Source organism: Mustela nivalis (assembly GCF_964662115.1).
Source record: "Mustela nivalis genome assembly, chromosome: 4".
Taxonomy (NCBI): Eukaryota; Metazoa; Chordata; class Mammalia; order Carnivora; family Mustelidae; genus Mustela; species Mustela nivalis.
The window spans coordinates 140,908,314-140,927,532 of record NC_139023.1 but is presented as its reverse complement, the minus strand read 5'-3'; the positions used below and the strand labels follow the sequence as shown (position 1 = coordinate 140,927,532).

Sequence of the window (19,219 nt, the reverse complement as noted above, 5' to 3'; positions counted from 1 at the left end):
AGTGCCCGACAGTGGTAACTTCCGTAGTTTGGACTGAAGAGGTGGGCACCTCTCCTGGTACCCTGGCGTCCTACAGATTGATAATTCCTCACTGTGAAAGCCCGCAGACATCTTGTGCAGGTAGGTGTGGTTGTGCGGAAGCCAGTAAACCAACACTTCCATTTGAAAGTCTCACTTATAAGGATATGCAGAGATTCTGTGCTGGTTTTGGTGGACCATGTAGACAGTCCCCTTAGGTGTCAGCGATACTCAGGAACCGAAAGGCACAGACCAGCGGGTTCCACATAGCCCTTCTCATGGATGGTTGATTTGGCTTGTGCAAGTGCAGGCCGTGACTTCTGTTTAGCCAGATAATTCAGTATTCACCACTATTCATCAGTCACACTATTTTAGCCAAATGAAAGCAAATCTAAGGTTTGGCTACAGATAAGAATAGTTTTTTGTATGTTACCTAGCTTTAGTCGCTGATTCTTACTAATTGTTTTCCTGTGTCCTTACTAATAATGAAGTATCTCAGAGTAAAGTTTCATAGACCCAGTATAAAAGTAATGAAGATTTCTGTTTTCATTTTGATTTCTTTTTAATTTCTTTTAATCCATACATAATTAACATAGTGTTATATTAGTTTCAGGCATACAGTATAATGTTTGAACAATTCTATACTCAGTGCTCATCACAATAGGTGTATCTTAATCCCCTTCACCTATTTTGCAACCTCCCCCCACCACGCAACCACCAGTTTGTTCTCTATATTTAAGAGTCTGGTTTTTTGTTTCTTAAATTCCACATATGATGAAGTCATATAGTATGTCTTTCTGTGACTTATTTCTCTTAGCATTATACCCTCTAGATCTGTCCACATTGTTGCAAATGGCAATATTTCATTCTTCTAAATGACTGAATAATATTCCATTATGTCTATATATACACACCACATCTTCTTTATCCATTCAATAGATACTTGGTTACTTCCGTATTTTGGCTATAGTAAATAACACTGCAATAAATATAGGGTGCATATATCTTTTCAACTTAGTGCTTTCATTTTCTTTGGGTAAATACCCAGTAGTAGAATATTGGATCATGGGGGTAATTCTATTTTTAATTTTTTGAGAATCTCCACACTGTTTTCCACAGTGGCTGCACCAGCTTACATCACTGCCAAGAGTACAACATCCACACCAACACTTGTTTCTTGTGTTTTTGATTTTAGCCATTTTTGAATTTAACCATTCTGACATGTATGTGGTGACACCTCATTGTGGTTTTGATGTGCATTTCCCTGATGATGAGTGATGATGAACATCTCTTCTTGTGTCTGTTGGCCATCTGTGTATCTTCTTTGGACAATTTCTGTTTTTAAATGCATTTCTGATATAGCTTTTAACATAATTCATACTGGCCTTCCCTTTTAATTAGTGGCATTTATATTTTTAAATATTTTTTTAAACCCACAAAAATGATCATGGAAGTAAATCTATTTATAGGTAACATCTGGTAATGCAGACTTAAAAAGTCTTCAGTACATTTCAACGGTCATCTTTTTAAGAAAATTTTTCTTAAGTTCTCTTTATGTGAGGAAAGGCTGTGGATTTATTTATCAGTTTGTACATTATTTAACAAAGTACACAGATGTATAATAAATACAATCAACTGTAAGAACTTTGTTTAAAGTTTAATAAATTACACAGATGTGACTATAGTACAGTAATCTGAAAGCATATTCTAAATATACCACAAAGAATATTTTGATGACTGGGTCTCATACTGTCTATCATCCTCATGTTAATTTAATAGCCTTGGAAGACTTCTTTTTTTGTCTTATTAGAGGAGGGGACAGGGTGAGAGTAGCCAAATAGCTCCTGGGCTCTAGAGTCCGACCTGGATTCAGATTCTGACTCCACACATTTGCTGTGGTGTTTGGGCGAGTTATATAACCTCCCTGAGCTCTGCTTTCTTTATGGATTAATGGAGATTATGATAATACCTAATTCATTTTAGGACTTTCCACAAAGTAGGCATTCAGTTAACTGTAATTAGTGTCATCTTTCCTTTTCTTACAAAGAGAAAGCTGTTCTTAGCTAGAGATAACTTGCATTGGTTAAATTGTTGGATGGGTGACAAAGAAAGCTTAAGATAGCTGAAGAATTACAGTTGCTGCCAGAAACTTCCTCCACAGAGGTTCTCAACCTTGGCTGTACATTAGATCACTTATGAAACTTAGAAAAAAATACTGATACCCAGGCCCTACCCCAGGAATTCTTTACTCTGGGCCAGCAGTCTAGCAATAGAAGCTTTCAGATCATCCCAGGTGATCCCAATGTATAGCCACAACCATACCCTGAGGGTTACTCTGTTCTAAAGTTTCAAGGTATAAGACTAGATTCCTAAGAAAGTTTTTGTAGGGCACCTGGGTGGCTCAGTCAGTAAGCGTCTGCCTTCAGCTGGAGTCATGATCCCGGGCTCCTGAAATCAAGTCCTGCACTGGGCTCCCTGCTCAGTTGGGAGCCTGCTTCTCCCTGTGCCTTTCCCGCCCCCCCCCCCACATCTCTCATGAATAAATAAGTAAAATCGTAAAAAAAGAAAGAAACAAAGTTAGTTTGCTTGCTGGCCAAATTTGGCCCACAGTCTGATTTTCTAAATTAAGTGGGTTTTTTTTTGTTTTTGTTTTTGTTTTTTTAAGTTTTTATTTATTTATTTGACAGAGAGAGAGAGAGATCACAAGCAGGGAGAGAGGCAGGCAGAGAGAGAAAGAGGGAACAGGCTCCCCACTGAGCAGAGAGCCCAATGTGGGGCTCGATCCCAGGACCCTAGGATCATGACCTGAGCCGAAGGACCCTGGAATCATGACCTGAGCTGAAGGCAGAGGCTTAACCCATTGAGCCACCCAGGCGCCCCTGATTTTCTAAATTAAGTTTTATTGGAACACAGTCACACTTAACCATTTACATGCGCTCTGTGACTGCTTTCATTTTATAATAGTAGAGCTGAGTAATTGTGATAGAGACCATACTGCAAAACCTAAAATACTACTCTCTAGCCTTTTGCAAAACATATTTTTGACCCCTGCAGTAGACCATTTAAAAATTGAATCATAGTACCCTTTTCCAAGATGGATCAAGAAAGTCAGCTCACTACACAAGAATATCTCCTAGAAGAAAAAAATATATATATATCTCCTAGATTCTGTTCAAGTGCTTCCTTTTATGAAAAGTCAAAATGAAGGAGTATTCAACATTATACTCAAAAGTCAATAGTAATATGCTTTAATGCATTGGTATAGTCATTTTCACTGTTCTTGGAGAATTGCCAATTTTTGAATAAAACTTCACATTTTTAGTGTAGTACCTAACATTTCTTTTTAAATTTTAAGTTTTGTAGAAGTTATAATAATCTACTTATCAAAAAAATTTAATGTAGGCACTCTCACTCGACTTTTTGGCTGAAAATGTGGAAAGCTAGAATGGTACTCATTACCAGCCATGATTGAGTACCTAGCATTTATTCATGAATGCCATTTTAAATGATGCTAGCGGTTGAGGACACATTACAGCTTTTTCTGCTCTATTTTCAAGTCCTTTAAAAAAGTTTTTAGGGGGCGCCTGGGTGGCTCAGTGGGTTAAGCCGCTGCCTTCGGCTCGGGTCATGATCTCAGGGTCCTGGGATCGAGTCCCGCATCGGGCTCTCTGCTCAGCAGGGGAGCCTGCTTCCTCCTCTCTCTCTCTGCCTGCCTCTCTGCCTACTTGTGATTTCTCTCTGTCTAATAAATAAATAAAATCTTTAAAAAAGAAAAAAAAAAAAGACATAGATTTACAAAATACACTCAGAAGAGACTTCCTTTCGTTCTAGGCTTGCCATTTAAGTCGTGCTTTATTCCCACCTGCATCCAGCTGGCTTTAAAAAAAAAAAAAAAAAAAAAAAAGTTTTTAGCAGAAGAGAATAAAACAGATACAGACACGTAAATGCAGAGAACACACTGGTGGTTGCCAGAGGGGAGGGGCAGGAGGGGATGGGCCAAAAGTCCTATCCTTATTGGACGGAGCATTTTACAATGTATATAAATGTTCACTCACTATGCTGGGTACCTCAAGCTAATGTGTTACTGCATGTCAACTGTACTTCAATTAAAAGAAAGAATCATATATATCAAGTGCTCAAACTAGTGCTGTCCAATAGAACATTCTGAGGTGATGGAAATGTTCTGTATCTGCATTGTCCAATTATATTGGTACATGTAGCAATCAGACACCTGAAATGTGACTAGTGCAGCTAAGGAACTGAATTTTCTTTAAAAAAAAAAAAAAGTTCTTAGCAGAAGCAGGTGATTGTGCCTTGCCTTGCCTTGCCTTGCTTTTCCTTGGTTCCTAAAAAATGGAGATGCTGCTGCTCTCAGAGGAGCAGGATGGGGCAGCTGTGCCAACCTATATCACATTCTCAGCATTATCTCCAGCCCTTTCCCTCACCTTCCATCCTTGGCAATCAGGACCTCGTAAGGAAATTTGCCTCCTTCTCCTCCCCACCCCTAAACATAATCACTTCTTTTTGAACCAGTTCGTAAGTACGGAAGATAATCTTGAAAGAGCCCAGATGCTGCTGTCCATTTATGCTTTGTTGAGAAAGGTCTTACAAACAGGCAGCATCTAGGCACTGCCTTTGTGCGGTCTCAGCAATGTAGATACGGATGGAAGCAGGAGCGCTCATTAGCATTTTAAGAGATTTTAATAAAAATTGCTAGTTTGATAATAGACACGGGACAGGTTTAATCAGGAATGCCATATTTTAATCTCTGGTGCTAATTCAATCCTTGCTTTAATAAGAGAATAATTTAATAAGAGAATAATTCTCTGACCAGGAACAGGGAAATGTAGAAACTGTGCCTGGGAAACAGTGAGAATTTTGTAGTCCTAGCGTTTTCATTGCTCTTTGTCTGCATGTCTCTCAGGGCACTGGGAATGCTTTGCTCTGTATTTCACAACAGACACTGCACATTTGCCAGGGGTCTGTCCGGGGATCTTGGTGAGCACCCAGCTTTTCTCGTACCCTTGGAACACCGAGCTTCATTACTGGGAGGTCAAGTGAATCCCTGGCTGTGTGACTCCAGCATTATGAGCACAGATTCCTGCCTTAGCAAAATGGCTCTCTCTCACAGGCTGTCAGAGTCCTTTGTCACCATCAGAACCTTAGAGACCATTTCTTGGAATGTCAAGGCTTCTCGGAAAGGTTTTAAGCGTGCACATGTCTCCTCATAAGATTGTAAACTTCCTGGCAGTAGTGATCCTGCCCCTTCATCTTTACATCCTCTAACAGCCAGCATCAGTTACTGCTGAGGAAGGGAAGGACAGCCGGCCGTTCCTGTGTCAATTCATGTCTCGTCTGCGCTGTCATGAAATGATTCCCCTTCATGTTTTAATTCTCGAAGCATTATTTTCAAATAAAGGAATAGTATTTGGGTAGGTAATGAGATAGGTCACTCCTGTTAACTCTATATAAGTCTTTTGTTTTTGTTTTTTGGTAAATGTTTGAGGTTCCATACTTAGAAAAAAAAATTCAATTTGAGAGTTTTGAAAAATGCTCTTCTTGCCATCATTATTTGCTAAGAAAGCTGTACTTCCTGATGATTTAGTGATATGTTTGTCAGGTACACGTGAAAGTAGCCTTTCAGTTGGCCTTCACCACGTGCCATGTTCTCCTCTGTGGCTGAGGCTTTGGTTTGGCCTGGGTCCTGCCCTCTTTTAGTTGCCAGGGAATCAGTTCCCACACCTCCTCTGTCTCCTGGTTTCTTTCCTTGCTGTCTGTGAATCCCAACCGCACTGAGTTTGTAATTGCAGGGCTGTACAGGGCATTGGGATAGGTTGGAGTAAGGGTTTAATCCAGACATTGGGAAAATTACAGTGGCTCATGGAACTCAATTAGTAGATACCCCGAGGAGTCACCCATCCATGTGAAAATACACATGGAGGTAAAAATGCCTTCATTTTAGCCCTTCCAAGACTTCCTTCTTATGGAGCCCTTGAGTTAGATAGAACACATCAGCCTGCAGTGAACTAAAATTTACTCAAACTAGCTCGAGAAAGGGCCTTGTGAGAAGAATGTTCCCTGCTTCCAGGAGAGTTAAGTAAGCAGGCCCGGGGGAAGGCAGGGACAAACCTAGGTCTTAGGATGCCCGCAGTGGGCCTGCATACTGGACATTTCCCTAGGCTCTGAATGTTGAGAAGAGAGAAGGTCCCTGCCCAGCACCCTGACTCAACAAGCTATGGCCAGAGGGTGTGGGGCCGGCCCGTTTGGGGCGTGAAATTTGACGTGCGGGTTAGCAGGTCACTCTCCACTGTTGTTTCCAGGTATTACAATCCACCTCCCCTGTCACTGTAATCTAGGGGTGAGCAGTAATCAAAAGGGAGCTTTCCATTTGTTTTTTGAGATAGAACTTTTTCCAGAATGACATTCTTCCTGTCTTTATTCCATTAAGAATTTGGCTACTATGGGGGCGCCTGGGTGGCTCAGTGGGTTAAGCCGCTGCCTTCGGCTCGGGTCATGATCTCAGGGTCCTGGGATCGAGTCCCGCATCGGGCTTTCTGTTCAGCGGGGAGCCTGCTTCCCTCTCTCTCTCTCTGCCTGCCTCTCCGTCTGCTTGTGATTTCTCTCTGTCAAATAAATACATAAAAAATCTTAAAAAAAAAAAAAAAAGAATTTGGCTACTATGAATTTAATTTGGATCTCTTATTCCCATGACTGGCAGTTTTCAGTCTAGGAAGGGTTAGATTAGAAGAGGAACAGATTTGAAATGAAGTATTTAGCAAAAGATCTCTTTACATTATCCATTCAATATGAGAACATTTCTCAATCATTGGATTCAAGGCTTTATGTTAGATGTTTTAAGGAAAGGTATACTAATAACTAATACTGCATTAGTGTTACATGTCAGTGAGTTTACATATGAAAAGAGTTTACATGTAGGAGCTAATTTTTATTTTCCTACAAATCTTCAAACTAGGTCTTGCTACTACCCCTATATTCAGAGCAGAAAATTAAGACTTGGGATGTTTAAGCCACTTAAAAAAAAATACATATATATAGATCTATATCTATATCTATATCTATATCTATATATAGAGAGAGAGGTGCCTGGGTGGCCCAATCGGTTAAGCATCTGATTCTTGATTTCAGCTCAGGTCACGATTTCAGCATCCTGAGATAGAGCTCTCACTAAAATAAATAAAATCTTTAAAAAATATTGGGTTAATGTATAAAAATCATGAAAAACAATTGGTGGGAAACAGATTGAACAGGCAGGTAGTGAGACAAAAGATGGGGTTATTCTGTTGGTCACAAAAACCCACTGAAGTTTTGGATCCTAGGTCCTATCAGAACTATCCTTGGAGAAATTTCCTGGCAATTCTGTGTGGAATGGCTGAGACTGAGAGTAACCAAGGAGGCCTTTGAGGTGCCAGGAGTTTGCTGAAGGAGGACCAGCACTAGGGTGGTAGCTGTGGAAACAGAACTGACTGGAGAACCTTGTGGTTTTGTCAGGCTTCCCTTGAAGTCACCTCTCGGGGCCTGGGTTTTAAACAAGCTAGCTTTTAAACACTTTAGCATGGACTACAGCTGCTTTTGGAGATGCCTTTAATTTCAGCAGCAAAGAAATAGAACCACCACCAAAAAAAAGTTAAATTTTGAAACATTGCCTGCCAGTTACCTTGTGAGAAACAAAATGACTGGACTCCAAGGAGTCAGTGTGGTATGGTAGTATTGTTATCTGTTAAGGATGGCCTGAAAGGGACCCTACATACCCACCCACATTGCTACACAGTTTTTCTCCAAGTCAGAGTGAAGGAGACAAAACTTGTGAGAAGTGTGTTTGCCACTCAGAACTCCTTTTCCTTGGCCTCGCCTTCCTAAGCGGACACGCTGCAGCTGGTCTTACTGTCCACATAAGGTGGTTATGTGGCATCTGAGAAAACAGACCATTTTTAATGCCTTTTATTCCTGAGGCTTGTGATGCATTCTAGAAGAACATCTGGATGATCCTGTGTGAAGCATTGTGAATGAGTATTGGGCTTTCCTGGGTTTTGAACCAGGATCTCTGAGGTTCTTACTTCATTCAGAGGAAGAGAGCAGACCCAGTGTCTCCAACTTGTGAGCATTCTGGGATGGGCAGCTTCCTGGTTTGGCCCTGTTGTTTATGCCTTTAATCAGCAAGTACGAATTCAGTGTGGTGTGTACCACATGGTGTGTTGCTCACGGGAGATGCAGTGATGAATAAGGCACAATCATAATGGGACAGAGGTACCAGCATAGTTTGGGCATAGAGGCAGGTAGGTTCACCAATACAAAAAATGTTGAAGAGGCTTCTCGCTAATTTGTTAAGTCCTTTGACCTTGGAAGTCCTGAAATCAGGAATAATTAAAAAAGAAAAGGGAAAAAAAAAAAAGACAATTCAAGTTCAAAGAGAAAAATTGAAAAATTTGAGTTCAAAAGCCTAAGAGCCCTTAGGGATAAAGAAAAAATTCTCAAAGAAGACATAATAATAAACCTGATATTAATAATACTCATAATATGAGTTTTTCAATTCTTCTAAGAATTAGAGATTATTTTTGGTTTAGACTGGGAACTTCAGCCCTGTTGAGTTAGGAACCTGTCTTTTAGTTTTATCTTTCATTTCCCTCTGGTTCCTAGGAATAAAAGTCTTTAAAATGGTTAGGAGGAACTCTTACTGTCTTAGGGTCAGTAAAGAAGAGGGTCAAGCCAGGGCTGCAAGCACTCTGGATCTGGAATCCATAAAAGGGTGTGGAAGGTGATTCAGTCCTAGTCATGGGGCTTCTGAGAAGGGCTCCACCTTTGCAGGGACTCCCTGAGGTCCACCACAGGGTTGCTGTGGGATCGGGGGACATAGTACCAATATTTCTTGGAATTACCTAGAGTTCTAAACCTTATATGCCACTAATAAGTACCTTGTTCTGCTCTGGTGCTATAATACTTTCCTTTACTTTATTCCTTTGAGGTCAAAAGTAAACCAGTATCAAACAGAGCAACACACTGTCAATTTCCTGATATCCAATCTGATTTGAAAATACTTTAATAAGGAAGAAATGTGTTAATGATACAGGGAAGAGAGGAGAAAGAGATGCCCCCTCTCTTTTTGTAACATCATACTTTTGCACAGTATGAGCATTTTCTAATCTTTAAGGATTAGGTAGCTGAAGGTTTGTAAATTTTTCACGATAAATAACAATCACTCTCCTCTTTCAGCAGATTTCTGCACATGGCAGATCTTCTTCCAATGTAAATGGTGGACCTGAACTTGGTCGTTGCATGAGTCCTGAAGGTAGTCCTCAATCTGATGATCACGTTTATAAAGGAAGTCACCCACGTGAACATGGGGGCCATCTAAAACTCCCTTGTGCTAAATTATGATCTTCCTCAACAGGGATGCAATCATGTCACTAATTAGCCTCGTGAGCTTTGGTGAGGTTGCTTCAGGATATATAAAATGTCCTTGTTTTTTATTAAGCTTTCTTTATTTTTCCTTAGTGACAGTCTGCTCACAAGTCCAATATGTAGGGAGCAGAAGCGCATTTTCTTCACTGGATATCTGCTATCTGCTGGGCACTGGGGATACAGTGTAAAAAGTAGTCCTTTTAACCACTTCCTCCTCCTGCCTCTCCCCACCCTCTCCCCTTTTTGAGAGGACTTGGGGCCAGGAGTTAGCCTTAACAGGTATCCCAGCTGCATAGAATTTTCTTCACTGGAAAATCTTCAGGAGAAATCTTGAAAAATTTTTAGACTGAATCCCCACCATCATTCCCTTCCCCTTTCTTGAGAGTTAACAAAGAAGCTTAAAAAGCTTAGCTTAAATTTCCTTTTACTTATTTCAGTTGGCATTTCAAGGATATGTTAGGTTTATTGATTATGTTGGTTTCAGATTTCACAACAAGGTCAAAAGGAAATTGGTGATTCAGGAGTTCAGGTGTTCTCTTCAGAAAATATGCTTAGAAATTTTCTTATGGTTCACCATAGGTTTAGAAATGAATTACATTGCAATTTATTATTTTACAGATATGTGGGAATCAAGAAGAAATGCTGATGTGTTTGCTAGACTTTGCATTTATCCTTTTGTGCAGGTGTGAATGGAAACAGGTGCTCTGAATCATCAACTCTTCTTGAGAAATACAAAATTGGGAAGGTTATTGGTGATGGGAATTTTGCTGTAGTCAAAGAGTGCATGGACAGGTGAGTGGGTAGTGAGGATAATCATTTGTTTACCTACATTTCTCCCCTGGAGTTCATTCTTACCTGAGCGAATGAATAAAAGGCCTTCCTAGGAGGTCTTTTTCCCCCTTCCTGAAAAAGTCTACAGTTAGGTGGGACCAGCTGTTTTGTAAGCCCACAGGCAGTTTGACCCGGAAAAATATAGGTACCTACGCAGAGAATAAACCTGCTTTGTATGCAGTTGGGCTGAGCAACTTATCAGGTCTCATCCATGAGCCAGAGAGGAATAGGAAAGAATAGGTTTCATTTTTAAAAAAAGGAAAAAAAATCTCGTATGGCACTTACCTGTGTCAGGCTTGTTTTCAGTGCTGTGCTTGTACTATTAACCCCTTTCAACCCCACAGTAACCCTTTCAATTACTACTTAGTTGTATACACTAGTAGTTCAGATACGTGAGCTCTGACTCTGTTCAGATCAGGGTCAGCCAACTTTTGCCTTTATTTAAATTATATTTTTGCTTATTCAACTTTATTTTGTTTAAGGTCCTAAATTCGCAAGTGGTAAGAAATCCTTTCTTTTAAATTCCAGGCCTTTTGTAACCAATATACAAACTGGAAAAGACTCCAATTAGAGCCTTTGTCTTTAAAGGTCAATCCCCTAGTTGTTCTAAGTGGCAATTTTTATTATTGGTGGAGAGTTTTCCAGAAAGCTTTTCCATTTCACCGCATCTCCAGTGAAGTGTTCGTGCTCCTTGTGGAGGACACTCCCTTGTCCCCTGAGTCCTTTGACTTTGCTCTCGTGTACTTTGGCACCCAGTAAAAAATTAAGCATCTAAAATACAACCTCTACAGACTCATTAGAAATCTGTATCAGGGTTTGGTTTATGTTATGGGGAAGCAATTTACATGAAAGTTACTCCTCTAAGGTCAGCTTCACCAGCGTGTACTATGACTAAGTGGCAAAGGCAGCAGCACTTGAGGGAACTAACCTATTCTAAGAACACTACAGTGTTCTTTGTTGAAGTGTTTTCCTAGCTAAACCGTACTTCTTGGCTTGTTCAGGTTAAATTGTGTTTAGATGATTAGAAGTTAACAACCTCAACATTTCTTTGTCCAAGTCAATGATCTCTTTACTACCAGATGCAGGCATTGAAAGGTGCGGATAATATGGTACCAGCTAGAATTTTGGCTGAGAAAGAGATACTGAAATCCTGGGACCTTTTAGTTATTTATTAATGGATTAATGTAAAGATATATCGATCCATAGAAAATTTTTAGTTACTTTGATTCATTTCTCTTAATTTCATTCTGCCTCCTAAGAGAATTATTTTGAGATTTAAGTATGGAAAAAATTTCTTTTCCAGCTTTGATACAACAGAGTTTAAGTACTTTTAGTAAGTGAGTTATTAAATATTATAATTAATGTAAAATGAGAATGACAGTATGGCTTTGGATTTTATTTCTTTTTTGGGGTACTTGTCTCCCTGACCCCACTCACCATCATTCCTGATGTACTTTTTTGTTGAACCGTTTCCTATTCTAAAAGATATTTAGAAGAATATCTTAGTATCCTTTAGTAGATGAAATCAAGAATGATTGTGTCTTTGATTTGTGTCTTTAAATTGCCTTTCTCTGATCACTTCATAGGTCCACTGGAAAGGAATTTGCCCTGAAGATTATAGACAAAGCTAAATGTTGTGGAAAGGTACAGTATACATAACTATTCTATAAAAGAAACTGAGAAATGGAGATGTTTACTGTGGTGAAGGAATTTAAGTGGGCATTGACAAGGCCTTAATAGGAATAAACCCTTGATAATAATAGGGAAAACAGTATCAACCTGTTTTATTTTCCATTGTCATTTTTTTAAGCTTTAATCCTAAGACAATAAATTGACTTGATCCAGCCCTAGCTATAGAAAATATAAGTTCTCATCTATGGGAGATCCCTGGACGAAATGCTCAAAAGATCTGTCACCAATTGTGATGAGTCTAAGACTTTACCTTACTTTCCAATTAACTAGTTAGCCTTCTTGCTTTATGGATGCTGGCTGGAGACACAAGATTGCTGGGTCAGAAACAAAACACTTTCTGACTCATGGCATATCAGGTAGCATTGGTTTTCTTAGCTCCCAAGTCCCAAGGAAGTGATGTAGAGGGGCCCTGCTGGTTGCTATACACAGATTAGGTTTAGATCACAGCTGAGGATCCTCAAGCTTTAGTCAATCCCTGATCTTATGAGGGGGCCGCTAGCAAATCTGTCCAGACTTTGCCCCCAAGGAAAACTATTTTTTAATGATCATGGTCTGGAAACCAGTATGTCCTCTACCCTTGAGTGAGAGCCTATCTCTATAATCTCTATGTTACAAATATCCTTGGGAATATAGTTTGTAACAAAAGCTAGGTAGAAACATCATGAATTGCCTGCTGCCCCCCAGCCCCCATCATGAACTTTTTTCCTTCTGTCCTACTCTCAAGCTGGTCTGGGAAGATTAAATGATGAAATGCTGCTGGAGTATTGATATGTTAACTATGTTTGAAACGATAAATATTCTATAGCAGGGATGACAGAGACCTTTTTAGATTACTTTCTGGTAGTATAGCAGTTAAGAAAGCAGGTTCTAGAATTCACAGGTGGCTAGTCTGAATTGAAGTATAGATGTAGAAGATGCAGTAGATTTTCATAGACTTAGTATGAAAAAAAACAACAACAATGTGGTACCTCATTGATTTATTTTTTGATTGCATGTTGAAATGATCATATTTTGGATATATTGGGTTATGTAAGTTATTAGTGGTATCTGAGTTTCTTAATTTATTAATGTGGGTATTAGAAAATTTAGATTTCTATATGTGGATCACATTCTACTTCTATTGTACAGTGCTGTTCTAGTGCCATAGTGTATAAAGTTTTAGCCTTGGTTCTGCTTCTTTTGCTGTGCTGCCTTGGCTTAACGCCTCTGTGTTTCTGTTTCTCCCTCTAAAATGTGGTTGTTAATAATAGCTAAGATGCAAGGTTATTGTAAGAATTAAATGAATTAAGATATGGAAAACATGTAGAGAAATACCAGTATATTAGGCTTTAGCACATGTTAACTGTTAACGTTGTTAATATGCCACAGAAATTCAGAATGTATAATTGATTAGGACAATTTGAAATGATAATCATGATTTTATATTTAGGGAACCCCTGAACTAGTCTTCTTTGGAAATTTGCTAAGTTATGTATTTTTAACAGAACACTTAAAATATTATGGTGAAATTTTAGGAAGCCAAAAGGCAAATTTGTCATATCTTTTTTTTTAACCATACTATGACAGCTAATGAGGCAGAGACTATACAAAATGCCCCCCTTTTCTTTGAATAAGTAAGGTTTTTTTCCAGTTAATTTTCTTTAAGAAAAAAATGTGTGCTTTTACTTACTGTTCTAACAATATTATTGAATTTTTAACTGGAAAGTCTTTTCCCCATATGTAAATAAGTGTTGCTCTTTCTGTGGGATTTAAGTCGAACATGTCATAATTTTGGGAGCCACGTTCTAAGCAACTGTATTAAAGTGTTTTTATAAAAAAAGTAAAAAAGATATCACTATGGTAGGGATATTGTTTACCTGATTAAAATTTAAGCAGCTGTTTTAGTAGTTGAAAAAAGCTCTTTATGTGCAAAAATACACTAGGTACACTAAGTGCTGAGACAAATGATCAGGTTACTTTAAACATTTGGATCCATTTTTCCTTGTCATTAAATATCATCCTGTTTTTATAATTCATGATCATATACTTACTTCCAGCCTCACATTTTGTTTATTTGAGAAACTGTTTCTACTTTGACTGTATAAAATCACAATTTAAAAACTTGGTGTGTTCCAAATAAGTTGACTTCCTCATTGAATTGTATTTTTAGAAAAAATTGGTATAGAGAACTTGTTTTTTAAGAGAGAATTTAGAGGGAGGCACAGTGGAATCGGCTACTCTTCTGGGTGTTGTTGGGTCCCTCTGTTTTGTGGGTTGTACACAGAAGCTACATTAGTAAATTGCATTAAATCTCCAGTCTTGCACACAGAGGAATTTTGCACATTACCTTTAATGACTTGCTAAACAAGATATACCAGTTTTACTGATAAACAGAGGCTCAGACTAAATAGCTTCCCAAAAGTCACACAGAGGTAGAGCAGTGATTGAAATTCTGTGCCAGTTGATTATGTAGCCTGTATGATAGCTAGTCTGCTGTGTTTCCTATTCGAGTTCAGTTTATTCATTTGTTCATGTAAGAAGAATGTGGAGAAAAAACCATAATCTTTTTTGGCCTTCAGTTTGCTTTTCTGTCATATACATTTACATTATCAGATTGACTCATTTACCTAAAATTTGATGTGTGTGCAAGAAACTGTGCTAGGAATAAGGTAATCTCACATATAAATTAATAGCAGTTCTGCAGAGAACATATGGGAGTTTGGAGGAAGCGCATGAGAGAAGTAGGTGATCTGGGAAGATGCCATATAGGGCAGGCATTTGAGCTGGAACTCCCAGCAGTGTGTAGGATTTCATTAGGCAGCAATGAAAGAAAAGCCTCCCAGGGGGCTAGCACAGCCTGAGCAACAACCCAGAGGATGGAAGTCATGTTAGCTGCCTCTAAGTAGAAGATTATTGCAAGATTTGCTGTGCGGCCAGATTTATGGAGGCTGTTGAGAAGGCTGTGGGATTTGTAAATTTAAGAATTCTTCCATATCTGATACCCTAATCAGTACTCACTCTAAGTGATTATTTATTAAATTGCAAAGTGTACAAGCTCTGAGCTCTCTGCTCCGGTGCTTCAAAGGGATCTGCCCTTCTCTTCCACAGTTCTGTGATCATCACCTATATATAACGGGTCCAAGCACAACACAAATCCAAATGGATATTGTATTTGTTTCCTGAGACTGTTGAGATAAATTACAACAAACCTGGTGGCTTATAACAGCAGGAATTTATTCTCTCACAGTTCTGGAGGCCAGAAGTCTGAAATCTGTACTCCCTCTGGAGCTCAGGGGGAGAATCTGTTCTTTGACAGAGTAGCTTCTGGTGGCTGATGCATCCCTTGGCTTGCAGCCACATCACTCCAATCTCTGCCTCTGTCTTCACATCACTCTCTCTTCTCTGTGTTTATTTTTCCTCTTCCTCTTCTCTCTGTGAAATCCCCCTCTGCCTCCGTTCATAAGGAGGTTGTGATGGCACCCAGGTAATCTGGGGTTGTCTCCTCATTGCATAATTGTTAATCACACCTGCAAAGACCCTTTCTCCAAATAAGGTAATATTTACAAGTTCCAAGGGTTCGGCCTTGATATCCTTGGGTGGCTGTTACTTAGTTCACTACATACAAGTTACCACAGAAATCACATGGGGGTGATTTGGACACTTTCCCCCTCTTCCTGGGGAGCAATACTCACTAAGGAACGTGGAATCTAGCTGGAAAGCCACTGTTGGCCAAGAGCAAGTCATGTTGTCTTTATTCACTCACTCAGACACTTCAGATCCAGCTGTGCTGGTTGCTGGAGAGCAAGGTAAGCAGAAGCCTTCAGACAGCTGGGTGAGATCAGGGACTGCAGGAAGCACAGGGGGCACCGAGAGAAGTAAGGGTGCTTAACCCAGCCATGACTGAGCAGGGGAGGCTATTTAGAGGAGGTGAGGCCCAGTCTGGACCTGAGGAATACATAGGAGTCCCCCAAGAGATGTGTGTGTTGTAGGGAGGAAGTTGGGGACAGAAAACCTGTGCAAATGCCCAGAGGCCCAGGCAAGAGAGTGACAATGGGGACAGAAGTGAATGGTGGATTCGGAGGCTGTTGAGAAGGCAGGCCTGGCAGGAACTGGAGACTGCTGGACCGTCCTAGAGGATGAGGGAGGAGCTGGGGGAACGCTGTCTGTTTTGGGCAGCCAGGTTCTTTCAGCAGGACAGAAGGCACAGGAGGAAGGGGCTGCTTTGTGGGCCTGGGGCGGGTAGAGACAAGATGATTAGTTTGGTTTGGGAGAGTTGTTAATTCCGTAATTCGTGTCTCTCTCTTTCTCTCTCACATTAAAAACCACCATGGCCAAGATAAGGTGGTATCCTTTGCCAAGTTAGCAGTTTTCTTTGTTATTTACTCTCACTCAGAACCCTGGGACACTGCCACACAGTGATTCATATGTAAATTATTTGGAGTTAGAGTCCTGAATCACTTAACATGAATAATGGTAGATGGCTGAATAAGGTAAGTTCAGAGCAGTTTGAGATAAAAGTGACGTTCATACTGTATTGAGAGGGATTTTTTTTCCTGGCAAATGTAATCTAGAGAAAGTTTTTACGTATTGAATGCAGTGATTTCCCAGGGATTGCCCAAGAAATCAGAGATGACATTCGTAACGACTTTTACAGGCTACTTTTGTTTTGCTTCCAATGATGATCCATTTAAAATGTGGATTGTTCCTTCCTAGACCATTTTACAGGTGCCATCAGAGGTTGAGAGACAAGGCTCCCATCTCCCACATTTCAGCAGAAACCCCCTAAGTGTGTAGGACCCAGGCCATTGTGGAGGAGAGCCCAGGACCGAGCTAACAAGCCACACTGACGGCATGCTTCAGGACTTACTCAGTAGTTCAGATGTCACACTGCCGGGGGTCCTGCGGGAAACTCCGTGATCAGAACGTTCCCAGAAGACTTTCTCTTGAGCCTTTATTGAGAAAGATAACTTCTGAGAGTGGTTGTCTCCCTAGGAGGTAGACATTTCATTTTAACTGGGATTTGAGAGAGCTCCTGGGGTCCTGGAGGTGGGGATGATTTTACATAGGTCACTCTCAGTTAGCATCCCTACAAGAGCCCCTGAATAGAGAGAAGTTTACAGACTCTTCCAGCTTCAGAGGCAATGGGGAAGAGTTGGGGGGAGGAGGTGTGGGGACTGAAGTGATAGATCCATTTAGCTTTAAAATAAAATGCCCCTTACTGCCGTGGTTGTAACCCCCATAGTCTCGGCTTCAGTAGAGTGAAAGAAATGCATTTGCTCGCCTTGACATGTTCACAGAAGTCCATCTGACTCTGCTTATTAGTGTGATAAAGGTCAGACTTGGCCCAGATCATCCAGAGGCCTCGAAGTGAACCAACGACAAAGTGTTTGCTGAATCTTTGTCCCTGTGGCCACAAGGAGTTGGCTGTCAAGCTGCTTCCCTTGGGAGGGACCAGAGGGCACTGTTTGCTGTTAGTGCTGGGGCTCTGTGACTTAGACTTAAGGAATTGGAAACAGGTAGGCTGCCCTGTCCCCAGCCTCGCAGCTGTGGTTTGTAAGGGTCTGAGATCTGGAAGCATTTGTTGAGCCCCAAGCTGGTTGGGTGTAGGCTTTCCACTCCTGCTCATTAAGGGGCATAGATCCTCCTCCCTGCCAAGCCTAGTGTGATTCTGCCTGGACCCCAACTCACTATAAGACTACCTCTTGTTCCTATCTTTCCAAGGAATTAAGTACTTTCCGCTTTGCAGCTGTCATGTTCACTTTGAAAAACTCCAACTTCTACTGAAGCATTCTTTTTTAAGAGGTGATATTGTGTCGTACAAAAAATGTGGGCTTGGATGTCAGAAACCTAGGTTTGCATTTCCCCTCAAAAGACTGTTCTAAGGATAAAGTGTTAAGACATCACACAGATACTTTGTTTTGCAAAGAGACTGACAGATAGCGACTAGATTCCTCGTAAATTTTCTTTTCTTTTCCGACTTCCATTTAGCATCTGCACTGTCATTTGCCAACAGTTACCGAATGCCTTCTTGAACAAGCACAGTGCATTCAACATTGGAGAAATGGCCCTCATGGGCAGGAGCTTGTGCAGTTTTCAGGCTGTTTGAGGTGGCTTAGAGTAAAAAGGCATGTCCACATGTGTGCATGAAGATACATGGAGAACCTCCATGACATCTTGACCTGGAGATAATTACCTTACCGTTGCAGTGGAACACTATTGAGTGCTGGATTCATGATAGCAAAGACGAATGGGACGACACTATGAGGAAGGGACACACACACACACAGACAGACACACAGATGTATATGTATGTGTGTGTTAGGTAGCAAATGCTATCTCTTATATGGTAAGTTTTATGTAAAAGTTATATTTGAAAACTGAGAATGTGTCAGAGGGCAGTTAGTTAATTTAATAGAGCATACCCTAAATTCAAAATAATTCATTGCTATAGCTAATAAGGATCAACACATGTGATATTATTGAAATATTTTCATGTCTCATAGAAACAGAGCAGTAGCTATTCCTGATTCATGTTTGGTGTATTGAAAATAACTCCTTAATACTGTGGGTAAACATTTTGCTACAGTGCGGATCCCAGCTGCATGACTCACCAGGATTGATAATCAGGTAGTATTTTCCAGGAAGTGGTTAGAGTTAAAATAAAAACAGTGGTCCCTGTGGTACTCTATGTTTCCTGATTTCTGAGATATGAGATGAATGATTCCATACCCAGACATAGAGGGAGAACTTTTTTTTTTCAGAAATTCAGCATGAAATTCAAATTCATTATTAGTAATGGGTTAAAAAAAATAATGCTCAAGTTGTATTCCATACATGTGCAAATTTCCTTATATAGTTTCCTTATATAGATCTTGATTTTGAGTGTATACTCAAAAAGTGGTTGTGGGGAGCCTGGGTGGCTCAGTCCATTAAACACCCAACTCTTGATTTCAGTTCAGGTTGTAATCTCAGGGTCATAAGATTGAGCCCCGTGTGGGGCTTGGTTCTGGGTATGGAGCCTCCTTAACATTCTCTCTCTCTCTCCCTCCCTCTCTCTTTTTTTTTTTTTTTAATCTAAGATTTTATTTATTTATTTGACAGAGATCACAAGTAGGCAGTGGAAAGCAGAGAGAGGAGGAGGAAACATGCTCCCTGCCGAGCAGAGAGCCCAGTGCAGAGCTCAATCCTAAGACCCTGGGATCATGACCTGAGCCAAAGGCAGAGGCTTAACCCACTGAGAAACCAGGCATCACTTTTCTTCTCTTTAAGAAAAAAAAAAAAA

General features: G+C 40.2%; 1 protein-coding gene across 6 annotated transcripts in view; it reads left to right on the top strand.

Moving 5' to 3' along the window:
- The window catches only part of DCLK2 (doublecortin like kinase 2), a 149,062-nt gene that overhangs the window by 103,370 nt on the left and 26,473 nt on the right, over positions 1-19,219 (top strand). For 4 of the 6 annotated variants that reach the window (XR_014311005.1, XM_082728133.1, XM_082728131.1 and 1 more), the window contains 3 exons: positions 9,247-9,322; positions 10,119-10,227; positions 11,853-11,910. Coding sequence is in view for 5 of the 6 variants with exons in the window: in XM_082728133.1 (XP_082584259.1) it covers positions 9,247-9,322; positions 10,119-10,227; positions 11,853-11,910 (243 nt within the window). In the remaining variant the exon portion in view is untranslated. The remainder of the gene's footprint in view (positions 1-9,246; positions 9,323-10,118; positions 10,228-11,852; positions 11,911-19,219) is intronic. The other 2 variants (XM_082728134.1, XM_082728132.1) reach the window with 1 other exon arrangement.